Source organism: Watersipora subatra, chromosome 11 (genome assembly GCF_963576615.1).
Source record: "Watersipora subatra chromosome 11, tzWatSuba1.1, whole genome shotgun sequence".
In the NCBI taxonomy this organism is placed as follows: Eukaryota; Metazoa; Bryozoa; class Gymnolaemata; order Cheilostomatida; family Watersiporidae; genus Watersipora; species Watersipora subatra.
In genome coordinates, this window is record NC_088718.1 from 25,235,058 (window position 1) to 25,251,328 (window position 16,271).

At 42.5% G+C, this 16,271-nt stretch overlaps 1 protein-coding gene across 1 annotated transcript in view; it reads left to right on the plus strand.

The window, feature by feature from the left end:
- Positions 1-14,932, plus strand: part of LOC137408871 (uncharacterized) — a 64,087-nt gene extending 49,155 nt beyond the window's left edge. Inside the window, exons 19-22 of the mRNA XM_068095459.1 lie at positions 8,691-8,863; positions 8,970-9,106; positions 9,406-9,473; positions 14,517-14,932. Of these exons, the coding sequence (XP_067951560.1) occupies positions 8,691-8,863; positions 8,970-9,106; positions 9,406-9,473; positions 14,517-14,675 (537 nt within the window). The 3' untranslated portion in view covers positions 14,676-14,932. The remainder of the gene's footprint in view (positions 1-8,690; positions 8,864-8,969; positions 9,107-9,405; positions 9,474-14,516) is intronic.
- Positions 14,933-16,271: the final 1,339 nt, after the last annotated feature.

The following is a 16,271-nucleotide window of genomic DNA, read 5'->3' on the forward strand; positions in this document are numbered from 1 at the left end:
GTGCCATTCCAGTCTCTTACGGGTTTGATTTCGGTTCTCCCGGAACATCTTCTAGTGGGACCGGATTGGCTTCTACCGAACTTGGAGAGGGTCCTTGGCGTCCCTGGCATTCTCCTTCCTCCGGTCTGGCCGGGTTTTCTTCCGGAGTTACCTCCTGTCCTTGCTTTTTAGCAGCCTCCTTGCAGCAACTTTTCTCAGTTGGGGGCGGCATTATCAGCACAAGGTCCACTCTAGCCTCTTCCTGCCTTTTCTCCGGCCTGCTGCGTCGAGCTCCCTTCATGTTGGGACCCCTCCTTGGCTCCAGAGTGGCTGGGGCCTGTCCCAACCTCTTTGAGCAAGCATGATAGGGTTTTAGCCTTCCTTCGCTCTGGATGGAAGACTGGCCCTGCCGTTCCACCAGATATGTGTGGTTCCCCCAGGCCTTCAGGACCTGGTATGGTCCCACGAACTTCGCCTGCAGCTTGGGATTTTCTCCCTGTTTTCGGTGTTTGTTCGTGAGCCATACCCAGTCGCCTGGGGTGTACAGCGGTGGCTCTTCCCTGTCTTCTTGCCGCACCTCCATCTGGCTTCGCCGTAGTTCCTCATGCACTGTCTGCATTCTCCGCTGCACCTCCAGAGCATGCTCGTGGACAGGAAAGAACTCGGTCGGTGGGGGGTTGGTTTTCCAGCTGGTCTTGCAACCTCAGCTCCCGTTCCAACATTAGCATGTTGGCCGTTTTTCCAGTCGCGGAGGGGGGTGCCTCTGTATGCCCTCATCAGCTGGGGGAGCAGTAGGTCCCACTCGTCCTGTCCCCGAGCCAGGAGAAGGAGTCTCCAAGTTCAAGCTCAATGATTCCATTTGTCTGTGGATGATACGGGGTCGTGTAGGTCTTCCCCACGTTCCAGAGTTGGCACAGTTTGCCCATCAGTTGGCTCTCAAACTGCGCCCCCTGGTCCGTGTGGATCTGCCCAGGCAATCCCAGGTAGCAGAAGACCCGCTCATCCAGTGCGTTGGCGACCACCGGGGCCATGGCGTCAGGTAGTGCCAAGGCGTCCTGCCCCCGAGTGAAGTGGTTGGTGAGAACCAGCACCCACCTGTTCCCCCTTGGCGTGACAGGAAATGGCCCCACCAGATCTATGGCCACCTTCTGCCAGGGTCGTCCTGTGTGAAGCCTCATTTTTCCTCCGGCCGCCTTTGTCCCTCCATGCTTTGCGGCCTGGCACACCTCGCAACTCTTGATGAGCCGTCTGACTGTGGACATCAGTCCGGGCCAGTACCACGTCAGTTGGAGGCGACTTATCGTCCTTCCCACCCCAGAGTGAGCCAAGGCGTGCATTTGCCACACCGTGGTTTCCCACATGGCTGGAGGGCAGATGGCGCACCATCTGACGTGGCCCTGCGGGGCCACGCGTGCTTCTAGCACACCGTCCTCTCGTATGCGCAGAGAGCTCCGCATGCGATGCAGGATGTCCAGCTCTCTGCTCCCGACCTCCAGGTGTTCTGCTGGCACCTCCTCTCCTGTGGCGATGGCACGGTACAGTATGGCCACTAGTCCCTGTCCGGTAGCCTGTGTCCTTGCCAGTTCGCCCTTTGGTCCTGTCACTCCTGGCGGGGCTGATAGCCCCTCGGGGGAACCTCCGGCACCCAGGTGCAATCCCGCCACTGTTGGGGTGGGAGTTCCATGCGAGTTGCCGGCCAGCCCCCCGGAGTATGCGACGTTGCCCAGGGTCGATCCCGCTATATTGAGGGCGGGAGTCTCATCCAGGCAACTGGTTGGTACCCATGCGGCTAACCGCCCTGGTTCCTTTGCTAGTTCCTTCCATGAGGGGCCCCCGTCTCTCTGTTCAATGCTCGCGCATTGCCGGCAGCCCTCACAGGTTTGCCTGCTCAATCCATCCGCATTCTCGTGGCGAGTCACTGATCGGTGCTCCAGGATGTAGTGGAACTCCGCCAAGATCTCAAGCTACCGGGCTACTTGGTTTGAAGGTTCCCTCCTCCGGCATAGCCTGTGGGGTGATGCGTGGTCCGTCCGCAGGAGGAACTCCTGGCCATACAGATATGGCCGGAAGTTCTTGACCGCCTTCACTACTGCAAGTAGCTCCCGTCGAGTGACGCAGTAATTGCGTTCCGAGGGGGTGAGGGTCTTGCTGTAGAAGGCAATGACCCTCTCGCAGCCCTCTTGTACTTAAGACAGCACGGCCCCTACTCCACATCCACTGGCGTCCGTGTCCAGGATATACCGCCTCCAAGGATCCGGATAGCCCAAGATCGGGGCAGTGCTGATGCTTTCCTTCAGCGTGTCGAAGGCGGCCTGCTCTCCTTCCGTCCATCTCCAGGGCTCTCGCTTTGCAGTCAGTCGGTGCAATGGGTGTGCTATAGAGGCGAACTCCAAGATGTATTGTCGGTAATAAACGACCGTCCAGAGGAATCCTTGGAGTTCCCTTACTCCGCGCGGACTCGGCCACTTCGCTATTGCCTCCACTTTGTCGGGGTCTGTAGAGACTCCATTCTGGCTTACTATGTGCCTCAGGTAGCGAACCTGAGGTTGTAGTAGCTCGCACTTGGAGGGCTTCAGTTTTAGTGCGGCCTTGTGGAGTCTCTGGAAGACCTCCTCCAGCCGATGTAGATGCGTATCGAAATCTGGGGTGATGACGATAATATCATCTAGATATAGCAGCAGCGTTTTCCAGTGGAGGCCATATAGAACGCGTTCCATGAGTCTTTGGAAGGTGGCGGGGGCAGACGTCAGTCCGAAAGGCAACACCTTCCACAGCCCGGACCGTGTCAAGAAGGCTGACTTCTCCTGCGCTTCTGCATTCAGGGGCACCTGCCAGTACCCGCTCACCAGATCGAGTGTACTAAAATATCGACTGCCGGACAGGGCGTCCAGGCTGTCATTGATCCTGGGTAGTGGGTAGGCATCCTGCTCCGTGACGGCGTTGACACACCGGTAATCAATACAAAAGCGCCATTTCCTGTCCTTCTTTCGGACTAACACAACGGGAGAGCTCCAAGCTCCTCCGGCGGGCTCGATGAGTCCTCGTTTGAGCAGGTCCTGGACCTGTCTCTCGACCTCTGCCTCCTTTTCTGGTCCAAGTCTGTGAGGGGGTTGTCGGATTGGCCGAGTACCCTCTTTAAGTAGAATAGAATGTTCTACCTCCGAGGTCCTTCCCATGTCATGATCACCCGTACTAAATACGGTGGCATACCGACGCAGCAAGGTTGCCAGCCCGGACGTTTGTCCCCTGTCCTCACAGTTCGGCCGGGCCGACTGGAACAATTCCTCAAGGTGGGCCGGCACTCCATTGATTGAAGTCGAACCAGCGTCACACAGTAAAGGATCGTCCTTTTCGACCTGCGGGGCCTCCACTCCCATGTACGTGCCGATAGTGGCTCCGGAGCGAAAAGTCAGTGGCCGCTCTTTAGTATTCATACAGCGGGTGATGACTTGTCCCTTGGGTCCCGGCTGGTTCAGGCTACTGGCCACAGGAGGTCCGTCGAGGAATCCCTTGATTAGTCCCAGGGGGCAATAGTTCCGCGTGGTGATGCGACTGTGTATCACCATCTCTGTCCGGGCGGGAACCACTACCCCCCTTATCACCTGCACTTTGCTCTGGAGCAACCGCCCATGCCGGTCCGTGCAAACTAGCTGTCGGCCATCCACCCGAACCACCGGTTGCTCAAACTTGAGAGCGCATTGATGAGCCATGAAAAACAGCATTTCGAGGATGGCATCTTCGCTCAGTCGGCTCACTACGAAAACCTCCTCCTCCGTCTTTGCGTTCCTCAAGCGAATAGTTAGACGGATTATTCTCTAGAATTGAAGCCGGGTTTCATCAGCCAATAGTCCGTGGCTGTCACTCTTCTCGAGTCGGTCCTGCACGGTTCCTGGCAATCGATCAAATACCTGCTTACTTATCAGATTGGTGGTGCATCCGGTGTTCAGTAGGAACTTGTTGGGCAGCCCCTCCACTTTTCCTGGGAGGAAATAGCTGGTGGAGTGTGGTCGGCTGAGGGCTTGTGCCCTAGGGGTGTCCTCCAGGACATCCTCCGTGAGGCCTGGAAGACTTCTTTTCCGTGGACCATGCCCGGAGTAGTTCTGCTGCTCTCGTGATTGCCACTCCCAAGGCGGAGAAGGGGTCGGCCCTGCCGCTTTTAAGGCAGGCTTCCGACTGTCCGGTCCAGTGGGGATGGTTCTCAGTGTCTGGGACGGAGGGGATTTGGGGGTCACCCTCCTACACTTCGAGCTACGTCCCTGTCGTGCGCACGGAGGGGCGTAGGCAATATCCGGGACAAGGGGGCTGTCCAAACTAATCTCACCCAAGGACTGGTAATAATTCCGTGTAACCACAGGTCCTTCCTGTACACGAATTCTCCTTGGCCTAGTCCTTGCCAGTTGAGACCAGCCATCAGCCGTCGTCAAGTCCCGCAAAATTCTAGTATATTTCCGTGTTCGTTTTGCCTTGGCACAGCCAGTAGTTGGAGCTACTGCTGTGGCTGTCCTCCGTTTCCCGAAGCCGATTTGGTGTGGCGAGGGCAGTTCTCTCGTACATGTCCCGGTTGGCCACATCTCCAGCAAAGAGTAGCTGGCTGGCTCCTTTTCTCAGCTGGGGTGCGTACCTGCTCCTGGAGCCGTTCCACCTTGTCCATAAGAGTTTAGAACAGCCGGGCTAGTTGTCCTATGACATCGGTCTCGGCCGAGTTCATCTGGTCAGAGGTTCCTCCCTCCAGGACTCGCACCGAGGATCCGGTGGGCCTACGCTCGCCCCCGGGATTTGGAGATAGTCATTTCCAGCTTGTACAGCGTCTGCCAGCGTGGGCGTAGGTATGGCCAACAGATGTTTCTGCAGGGCAGGGTCCCTCAGCAAGCTGCAAAAAGTCTCCATAATCATGCTATTTTGGTGGCGATTCGGCAGGTCTCCGTACGCAATGCGTACCAGCCTCTCCACCTCCATAGCATGCTCCTGCAGCGTCATTCCCTCCTCTCTCTTAAGGGCGTTGAGTTGGCTCAGCGCCTGCCTAGCGGATAGTCCAAACCTTGCCCGGAGGGCGTTGAAAATGGCCCCCTGGTCCTCGGCTCGCCTACAGTCCTCAGTCTGCTTGCCCAACGCTTCTCGGAGATGCAATAGAGTTGCTCCTTCTGTCTACTGGTTGGCGTCGGCTACTTCTGTGAAGCGAGCGATAAAATTATCCACATCTCTTTTTCCAGTATACTGGGGATTCCTGAAGCGTGGCGCCGGTTCCTGAGCTCTCGGCATCAGCAACACTCGCTTTAGGGCCTCGACTAGTCGGTCGGGTCCCGGGTCAGCGCTTCTGGCTCTCCTGTTAGCCATGTCTGGCTCCTAGTAGGTTTCTACTCTTCTCCCAGAGCAGTGCCTTTACTGTGTCCGTGGCTCGTGGCTCCTTTCTGGGTTTCTTCCCATGGGAAGTTCTTCCAGTAGAAGCACACCGCTTCTTTAAGCAGGTTCTGTCAGATCCCTTGGTAAGTTTCTGCTTCTGGAGCAGTGCATCTACCGGTCCGATTGGCAGGCTTTCCGCAGCTCTTCCGGGGTCTCTTCCGGTAGGAAGTTTTTTCAGTAGGAGCCGGCTGCCTCAGATAGATCCTCTTAGTAGGTTTCTGCTTCCGGAGCAGTGCATCTACTAATCCGGTAGGGCTTTCCACAACTCTCTCTGGGTTTCTTTTAGTAGGAAGTTCTTTCAGTAGGAGTGGTGCTGCCGTTTTTCCCCAGCCCACTTTATCCAGAGTCCAGTGATCCAATGCAAGCCCGGTAGTGGAGTTCTTGGGATCGTTACCAGTCCCGCTGCTGCTACCAGTGTAAAGGTTTTGTGCGACCTTAACTTTCCTCCACTAGTACAAGACTCGTGCATGAGTACAATACATATATTTCTGCTTAGTTCGTCAAGGTGTACAAGAAATGAATCAAGTGACAAGCAATGAACAGGCCCAGCACAGCTCCGCTCTACTAGACAAATGTTCGGGCTTATATAGCTGCTAAACTCCGCCCCTGTTTTGCTTGGTTAGACCCAGCACGGCTCGGTCCAGCTCGGCTCTGTTTTCAGTCGATACGGCTCTAGCTTGGCTATGCTTGACTCGGCTGTACATCAGCTTGGCTACATGTAAGGCGACGCCATCCACCACACACTCACCCCATTGGCGACTAGGGTCTCCAATTCCCATCCTATGGGAGGACTGGCTGGGCCAGAGCCTCCTGTTGGCGGGCTCCATAGCGGAGGCGCTCTATCTCCAATAGTAGCTGGGGTTCCCGGCATAACTTCATTCAGTGGCTCCTCTACGCTGTCCTCTGACAGAGTGGCATCCAGCAGCGCCTCTGCTCCTTCTTTCGTAATCTCCAACACGGCAGAATCTGGCCGTCGTGCCTCGTCCCTCTCCATGTTACTTCCTTTGTATGCCACCACGTTTGCCGGTGTTGGCCTACCCACTCCTTCTCCAGTCAAGGTTCTGTCCAGGTCTTCCACATCCGTGTCTGAGGCAGCTGCCCTGCGGCAGCCGCCCCGGGGCAGCTCGTGCCGGCCTCGGCTCTGGCTTGGCTACGGCTTGGCTTAACTTGGCTTGGCCTCGGTACGGCTCTGGCTTGACTATGCTTGACTCGGCTGTACATCGGCTTGGCTTGGCTACATGTAAGGGGACGCCATCCACCACAGTATCACAGCATTTAGTAGTTTAACTATCTTTATAAAGGTCTGGTCAGCATCTTATTGGTGACAAGGAAGTGGAAAATCTTCAAAGTTATTGAAAGTATGATGAAACTATGAATCACAAGGTAGTACACAATGTAATTAACACTCAGTTTATTAACAACAAACAACAATATGCAGCATGTAACTATTATGCACAGCTTTGCAAATACAATGTATCAGCAAAAATTTATAAACAAAAGCCAGAATTCCCCTCCCCCTCTGAAAATGAAAGTTTCCCACTTTGGGGGAATTCCCCACCATTTGGGAACCACTGCTATAGCCTATGATATTAGCCTACATGCCAATTTTTCCATGCCAACACTGAAATGAACTGAATTCATATAATTGTATACCAAATTATTTTGGATTGTAATCGTAGCGAAATAGACTATATTTAGCCATTAATTGCTAATGATTTCACATTTAAACACCTTTACATTTTTATTTTTTCTAATTTATTTCAACGTAACACTTTTTTCATCTTATCAAATTTTATATTTACAGTTTTTTGAAAACCTTACAGTTTTATTTTATTCAACTTTAATTTAGTTGTCCTGCATAACTTTTTCCTCATTTCCTCATGATATGAAGTTTGAAAATTACAGTCGTTTGACAAAAGTTTGAAAACCTTTACCGTTGTTTTTCTTTTCTTTCTTAATTTATTTCAACTACACAAAACACTTATCGCATGATATGTAGTTTGAAAGTTAGAATGGCAAATGTTGTTATTTGTTAAATATAAATCAATTTTCTTGCCAAAGACTTTTTACCTGGGCATTGCCGGGTATTACAGTTAGTTCTCATATAAAACCCTAATTACGTGATTTCCAATGTCACCAACTCAAATTCTAGTAACCTGTTTCTCATTTTAATTATCTGTTTTAAGGTGCAAACACACTAGGCGATTTTATCGCGAGCTTCATGAGGAGCGCAGAGATATCGCTGGTGTGGGCCTAAACACACTTGAGCAATTCAGCAGCAAACAATAATGCGAGTACGCTCACAAACTGCCAATAAAGTTCCGTATCATTAGTTTCATCGCAGTTGTTAATAAATTTGAGTCAATATGGCGCTTTTTAGTCAACAACGTAAACAACTTCCGCTTTATTTTAACAATAATATTTTACAATTTTTATATATAGTTTACTTTATAGTTGTTTATTTTCAATATAATAATTATTTGTCATTCTCAATATGGTCAACCTGCGCCATGATTGACTCCCAAATGTTGGTTTTCAACTGGGTTTCTTTGTAATTTTTGTGTCATACAGGACTGAGTGTGATTTTATTAAATCTATTAGCAAATCATTATTAATTTTGATGATGTTTCAATCGTAACAAAAGAGCAAAATGTTTTGCAGTACGTTAGTGAACATCGATACGAAAAAATTACTAGTCATAGAGTTGCATTCTGGGAAAACCAACTAATCTAAATGCATCTCGTGCGCGATAAAGTTGTGATAGAAAATTCTAGCGTTATTGCTCTGCATGAGCTCGCTAAGAGAGTTCTATTGCAGATTAGTGCCACACAGCACTAAGTATCACCTAGTGTATTTGCACCTTTTTAGAGTTCCTCCTTCCTTTCAATTTCTTTTATTTTCTCATTTCTTTTGTCTTTACAGTCTCTATATTTTGTCTCTATTATATATCTTTTATATGTTTAGTATTTTTATTTTTGCTGTTATTTTCATGTATCCATATTTGTTCACGTTTCTTGTTTTTTCCTTTTCTCTGGCTGTCTGCTGTGTGCTCTCTTTTCCTTAAGTTTTTCCACCACATATCCTTTAAATGTTTTTGTATTTACATGTATATTTGTGTGTTTTTGTTGTTTATTATGCATCAGATTTCATATCATCTCTTCTTGTTTGTTGTTTTTCCATTTTTAGTTTTGTGTAGTTTTGAGCACTTTGAAATATCTTTCCATCATTGCTTACCTCTCTCAAACATCTGAAGTTAAACTTTTGTATGAAGTTGTAATGCTCTTACTTTTAGCTTTTTCCTCTACTTATAGGCTGCCATTTCTGACATGCTTCCGGAGGCAACACAGGAATCTGCTGCCATAGCAAAAGTTCTTGCTGAAAATAACGCTGACGCACTGCAGGTCAATTTTCAAGGTCAAGCACCTTTAGATCTGGTCGCAGATTATGGCATTAAAACTGAGCTAGAAAAGTATTGCACCTTTCCGTAAGTGGTTTACATAAAGTTATTTCATAGGGTTATATTAACTAGATATTGCATAAGGAATTTGATTTGTATGTCTATTGCTGCAAGGTGGTGGATATTTTGACAGGCCGTGTATAGTGTGTGAAGAGGAAGATGCAAGAGTCATATTTCTGCCTTGCAAACATCGATGCACTTGTAATTACTGTAGTAAAAGAATGAAAAAGTGTCTAAAATGCCAGACTCCAATTAAGAAGAAATTGTTAGGTAAGTGCATCTTTTTATAGGAGTGAATGTAAGAATAGTGGTCTACATTTTTCTACATTTTAGGAAGACAGTTTAGTTGGATAGCAAATGGCTGGAATTGCATGGAGTTGTTAAATAAATTCCAACATATGTCAAGGTAAAACCCAATATAATATTCAGGCATCAGTGATGTAAAGCGCTGCCATGTCAACAATTTTTAAGTTTAATCAAAATCTCAGGCAGATGACAGCCCAACATGTTTTCAGTATTTGTTTGAAGTGTAAACAATAGCCAATCACATTGCAATGTTTAATATTTAGATGGAGCTGATTTGACCAGAGACTCTGCACCATACGAGGCAGTCAAAGAGTTGAATATCGTATTGCAAGTAAGTGATTTTTATCTGCAGTCACTTATTTTATATAATAGAAGTTGTCCGCTTTTGCTCAGTGTTTTAGAAGTTGTTCTATTTGCTTTCCAAAGTCATGTCTATTAAACCATAACTGCCACGAACAGCTTTCATTGTTTATTCATAGGTAAATCAGACATGCAGATTTTGATTTTGTACTCAAAATAAAGATTGGTCCGCTAACTTTCAAAGTCATTTTTGTTTTTGAAGGCTTTTTACAGCGATTCAATGTCGGTGTCGCAAACGACACTACAAATCCCGCCCATAAATATGTGACGTAACCTAGCTTTTTAGGGACGGAAGTTGGGGACGTTTAGTCCGATCTAGAATTATAGAGATAGGTGTCTTAAAACCCATTAAACCCATTCTTTAAACTCAGCTTTCAAAATAATTGCAGTTTTTTTAAAGGTAGATAAGCTATTGAACATTGCTTGTAGCTTGTTATGGGCTGTTTAATAGGTTGAACGCCAAGAGAAATGAGCTCAAAAAAGCACGATTTTACCATAAGCTAGCATTTTTATTGGGTCAATTGTGAGCTAGGTTATGCCACAAAATTAACAATATGCGCTAAATAGCCAACGCCTCTAAATGACATTGTTTTGGAGACAAAATGCAAATTAATCTCAAAACTGTTTGCAATTTTTTTTATTGAGGCAATAAATATGAAAAATAGTGTAACCATAGTGATCAACATAGCTGATTTGCTATTTGAAAAACTTCTACTTGGGATGGTGGCAGTTATGGTTTAAGTACAGTGCACCCTCAGGATACGATTACCATGATATACAATTTTTTCACCTCACCATACAAATATTATTTCACCATACGAATTCAACCAAATTTTCGCCCAAGTTCAAATTTGGCAGTCGGTATGCTTATTACGTATGTCAAAATAATAAAGACACCGAAATAATGTTCGTCGAAAATATTTTCACAAAGAAAAGAGAAAAAGAGAAAGAAAGAAAGAGACATGATGACCAATTTCTCTCAGTTCAGCAATTTTCGTGTGTAAAAAGGTAATATTTCCCTTTATACCAGTAGCATTGTTTGAGTTGCGATCCCTTCAAACAGAAGGTCAGTGGTCAGACAACTTCCCACAAAAATCCACGTCATTATGAAAACAGCATCATTTGGGCTTTCTTGCCGAATTAAATTGAAAAAGGTTTTAAACAGGTCCGCCAAAAGTTACAGTAAAAGCGAAGACAGAAATTGATGTGATAAAATTTTAGTGATAAAAAGTTGAAATTCGGTAAAACAATTTAAAATACTCACTAAAACTTTGCTTTAAGTGTGGGGGTGTTTAGTAAGCTAAACTTATTTACAGTGAATTCAAAGTTTATATTATATGTAACTCCCTTCGGTATGTCTGACATGGTACATTATAATGTTACCTTTTCATTGCAGATCATAACCACTAAATACAGTAAAGTCACTATAGGTAACTATAGTTACTAAGGTTAACATATTATTTTGTTATTAATTTTTAATGTCCAGCTCCTACCGTAAAATATCTAATTAAATGCCACCTCTATTTGAACGTCACCTCTAATTGACCGCCACTACGAGAGAAGGGTTGAAAAATAGAGCGCTACCCTCTATTTGAACACCACCTCCATTTGACCGCCACTTTGACTATTTTTGATTTTTATTAACCCATAATATCAAGTGATCAGTAAAAAAGTGTCCACAAAATCGTATTAATAATGAGTCGCTTACACTAATAACAATCAATTCTCTCGTTGTCCAACTCCAAAGCTTTTCGCTTTTTCTCATTAAAACTTTGAAAGCAGCACCATAAAAATAATTAATAACTGTATCAGGCTAATAGTAGTTTCGTGTTTAAAGCAATGCCATGGAAATGATTAATAACTGTATCAGGCTAATAGTAGTTCCTTGTTTATCGCGGTCTTGATACATCGAAGTGCATGTACATATATATAAAACTATTTAATTTTATGATGGTAGATGAACCTTGAAAGCAACGCCATGGAAATAATTACTAACTGTCTCAGGCTAATAGTAGTTCCTTGTTTAGTGCGGTCTAAATACTTCGAAGAACATGCATATAAAAACGATTTGCAAGTTTTGGGCCAAAGGTTACGTTTAATGTTTTTCTTAATGCAAACTTCTACGCGCTGCATTTGTGCTAAATGCAGCGTGTGAAAGTTTTGCTCTGCCAAAAAATTGATTGGACGCTAATATCGACTAGTTCAGCAGTGCAGAAGAGTTGAGGCCAAAAGATATTGTGGAAGGCATTGGACAACTAGAAGATGTTCATTCCATCGAAAGCAACAATCAGAACGCAGTTATCTGAGCAAACGATGTAAATATTTTTCTTGTAAAAACATCAATGTTTGTTTCTGCATGTAATATAAGTATGGTTCGTTTATGTCACTTTTTCATGAATATATATATGTGTCCTTCAATAGATTGTAATTATATAGCTTATTAATATGCAGATTTATAGCGTGTTATTTAGGTAATAGCATTCTTGCGGCTATTGTAACACGGCTTACAATGGATCAATGCTCACAACTCCACTTCTATTGCACATAAAAAACTAATTTTGGCTGCATACTCTAGCAAACATATCAATGAATGCAATGAGCTTTTATGCAACATTGCTAAATATAATGTAGATATAAAATAAAAATATGTCTTCAAATTTGGAATAAAACAAAAATTGAAAATGCCAACAAATTGCAAAGAAGGACACAGGCTACAATATTATCGTAGGTCAATTGCAAGCAATAAATTGCATATTTGTCTTTGACAAGTTAGAGGTAAGTTAGCAGATGTATTGCATCCAAAAGGTTTAATATAGCACCACCGGAAAAAGAGAGCAAAGTATAGGCAACATTCGCTTTGCCCGTAATAGGGCTAAATTTGTTTTCCAAAGATTTTGACGAGCTATTTGAAAAAAACACTGCCAGCCTCTATTTGAACGTCGCCTACAATTGACCACCACTATTAGAGGAAGGATTGAAAAATAGAGTGCCATGGTGTTCAATTAGAGGTTTTACAGTATATAAAATTTTGACGGTTTTTACCAGGAGATGTTTGCATTATATAATTACAATAGTTTCTATACCCCTGCATACGAGTTTTCCACCATACTATGCCAACCCTGGAAGAATTAAAATCGTATCCTAAGGGTGCACTGTACCTCCATTTAGTTGGGATACTAGGTTTCCTTCTGTGTACGTCTCACCTAGGCCTCGAGATGCCTTCTGGTTCCATCAGATTCATTACATGACTCCAGATTTGCATTACAACTACACCAAGCTGCTACGCCACTACTGTACAGCTTCTAGCTCAATGCCGCATAACTACTACACAAGTGCTGCACCACTACTTTACAGCTTCTTCCTAAATGCTACATAACTACTACACAAGTGCTACACCACTACTGTACACCTTCTACCTGAATACTATATAAATACTACACAAGTGCTACACCACTACTGTACACCTTCTACCTGAATACTATATAACTACTACACAAGTGTTGCACCACTACTGTACAACTTCTACCTAAATGCTACATAACTACTACACAAGTGTTAAACCACTACTGTACAACTTCTACCTCAATGCCTCATAACTGCTTGTTGATCTACGCCATAACTTGTTTGGGACCAGAAGAAACACTCCTTTAGTTTTAATAGATTTCTTTCATGAAAGTGAAAAACATGGTCAGTCATCACTGGCCGGTAGCTTTAACTCCTTCACTGAGTTTCTAACTGAACTATTCAACAAGTTGTTAGGGTAGATCTTGAAACTGTTTATAAAACAGTTACTACACCACTACACCCAGTTTCCATGATATCCTGCTTTCTATATATAGAGACTATCATGATACACTACTACACAGGTACTATACAGCTATTACACAGCTAATATGCAGCTACTACACAGCTACTACAAAGTTATTTGACAGGCATTACACATCTACTACACAGATACTACAAATGTACTTCTCAGTTACTACTCAGCTACCACACAGGGACTGCACTGCTACTATACAGCCACTACACATGTGCTACACAGCTACTACACAACTGTTACATGGGTACAACACAAATGATACTCACTTACTGCACAGCCCCTAGTGAATATTAAAAAATGTTAGGAAAACTATTGCTCAACTGCAGCAGAACTGTTAAAAAGCTGTTGTGCTAGTATTGAACTTCTGCTATTTGACTACAAGTTAAACAAAGTACCAGCTGTTTCCATGGGAATTTTTGCTTCAATATGCAGGGATTTCAGCATACGAAGACAATATTGAAACATTAAGTTTGTATGTTGAGGTTTGATTGTATGATGTTGGTTTGAGATCTGCAATTGTTATTATATCTATAAATCTTTATTTTTCTCACATGTATATACCTCATTAAATTATTACTTTAATCCAGTTGAGTTTTAAAACATTATGGGTACAAATGTGATGAGTACAATTAACCTGAACTCAAACTCACATTTTAAAATAATTTTTTGAAACGTATCCTAAATTTAGCTGTTTATTACATTTGTGATGTATTTAAATTAATAAGATTAGATGTCTTGTGTTTATTACTTTTATTTAGTATTAGATCTACCATTGTCTCTGTTTGCCTCTGTTTGTCAGTCTACAGGTGATATGTAGAATTGGTGCACCACAATTCTACCTAGGATATAAGCCTGACTGACAGCATTTTCTTTTGTAGTGTCCATCGTAAGTAATTAAAGTGGAAAGTTGTCTTCTCCTTGAAATCCACATCTGTGAGGAAGGCTATTCAAGTGTAAAAGTTAGCATCTATATAAAGATAACAACAACTTTACCGTGATAAATAAAGCAAATAAAAGTTCATTGATAACAAAATTTCCAGTAGTAAATCGTAGTCACTAATAGTTGTTTTTTCTCAGTCAGTTTAATAAACAGTAAGAATACTTCCTTGTATTTCCCATCCCATGTTTTATCAGTGTAATCATTTTGTTCTTAGTTGACTGCATGAATTTAATAGAAACTGTTCATGTCTGTAGGAGATGGAGGGTATTCAGCTCTGTGAGATATGTATGGATCGGAAGAGGAATTTAGTATTTGCCTGCGGACACACAGCATGTGATAAGTGTGCACAATCTCTCAAAATCTGCCATAACTGTAGGAAACCAATCACGTTACGCATACCTCTATTTATCTAGTTTTTGGATTACTGACTGCTTTCAAATTAGTCTGTGGGTAGTATAACACCAGCGGCTGGAGTGTTTGACGCTCGAAACCGTATACCAAATAACAAATCTAATTGGATATTTTTTTAGTTATTTTTGGATGGCTCATTATCTGTGACTTATAAGAATTACTGAAAGTGAATTATTTAACTTACTGTATATATTTTATTTTACATATTTTATTATATAATTTAATATCATTTTGCACAAAATACAAACACGTAACTCTAGATCTTACTCAGAAGCCATCAAAGCCAATAACTATCTTATAACTCGTAACCAGCAAATTATAACAATGTAACAGATAATAACAGATGTAATAGATAATAGTAGTTATACTTATAATATAATAACTATAGCAATAGATAATAGTAGTTATACTTGTAATATAATAATTATAGCATTAGGTAATAGTAGTTATACTTGTAATATAATAACTATAGCAATAGATAATAATAGTTATACTTGTAATATAATAATTATAGCAATAGATAATAATAGTTATACTTGTAATATAATAACTATAGCAATAGATGATAGTAGTTATGCTTGTAATAAAATAACTATAGTAATAGATAATAGTATTTATACTTGTAATATAATAACTATAACCATAGATAATAGTAGGTATACTTGTAATAATTATAATGAATATAGCAATATATAATAGTAGTTATACTTGTAATATAGTAACTATAGTAATAGATAATAGTAGGTATACTTGTAATATAATACCTATACCAATAAATAATTGTAGTTATACTTGTAATATAATAACTATAGTAATAGATAATAGTAGTTATACTTGTAATATAATAACTATAGTAATAGATAATAGTATTTATACTTGTAATATAATAACTATAGCAATAGATAATAGTAGTTATACTTGTAATATAATAACTATAGCAATATATAATAGTAGTTATACTTGTAATATAATAACTATAGTAATAGATAATAGTAGTTATACTTGTAATATAATAACTATAGCGATAGATAATAATAATAGTTATACTTGTATTATAATAACAATAGCAATATATAATTGTAGTTACACTTGTAATGTAATCACTATAGCAATAGTTAAGAGTAGTTATACTTATAATAACTATAGCAATAGATAATAATAGTAGTTATACTTGTATTATAATAACAATAGCAATATGTAATAGTATTTATACTTGTAATATAATAACTATAGCAATATATAATAATAGTTACTTTTATTACATCAACTATAACCATTAAGCGGTAACCGTCCAGCCTGTAGACTGACTGCCAACCATCGTTCTCAAATACATAGCAGGCAGCATGAATAAGTTTTGGCTATACCATTTCTAACCACAGCTATGAGCCCATTCATTAGGAGCTGAGGCTGATCATCTAAGGGCCACAGAATTGCGGATTTGAAATATGCATTTATTTCATCTGTTGGTGCGCTTTGCTGAATCACAGGCAATGTTTGCCTGAAATCCTCAGAAAGTAAAAATGTGATGCTACATTTACACATGTTGTTGCCACCCAGATAGAATAGAGCATTTCAAGTGATGACATATGCAGCAGTGC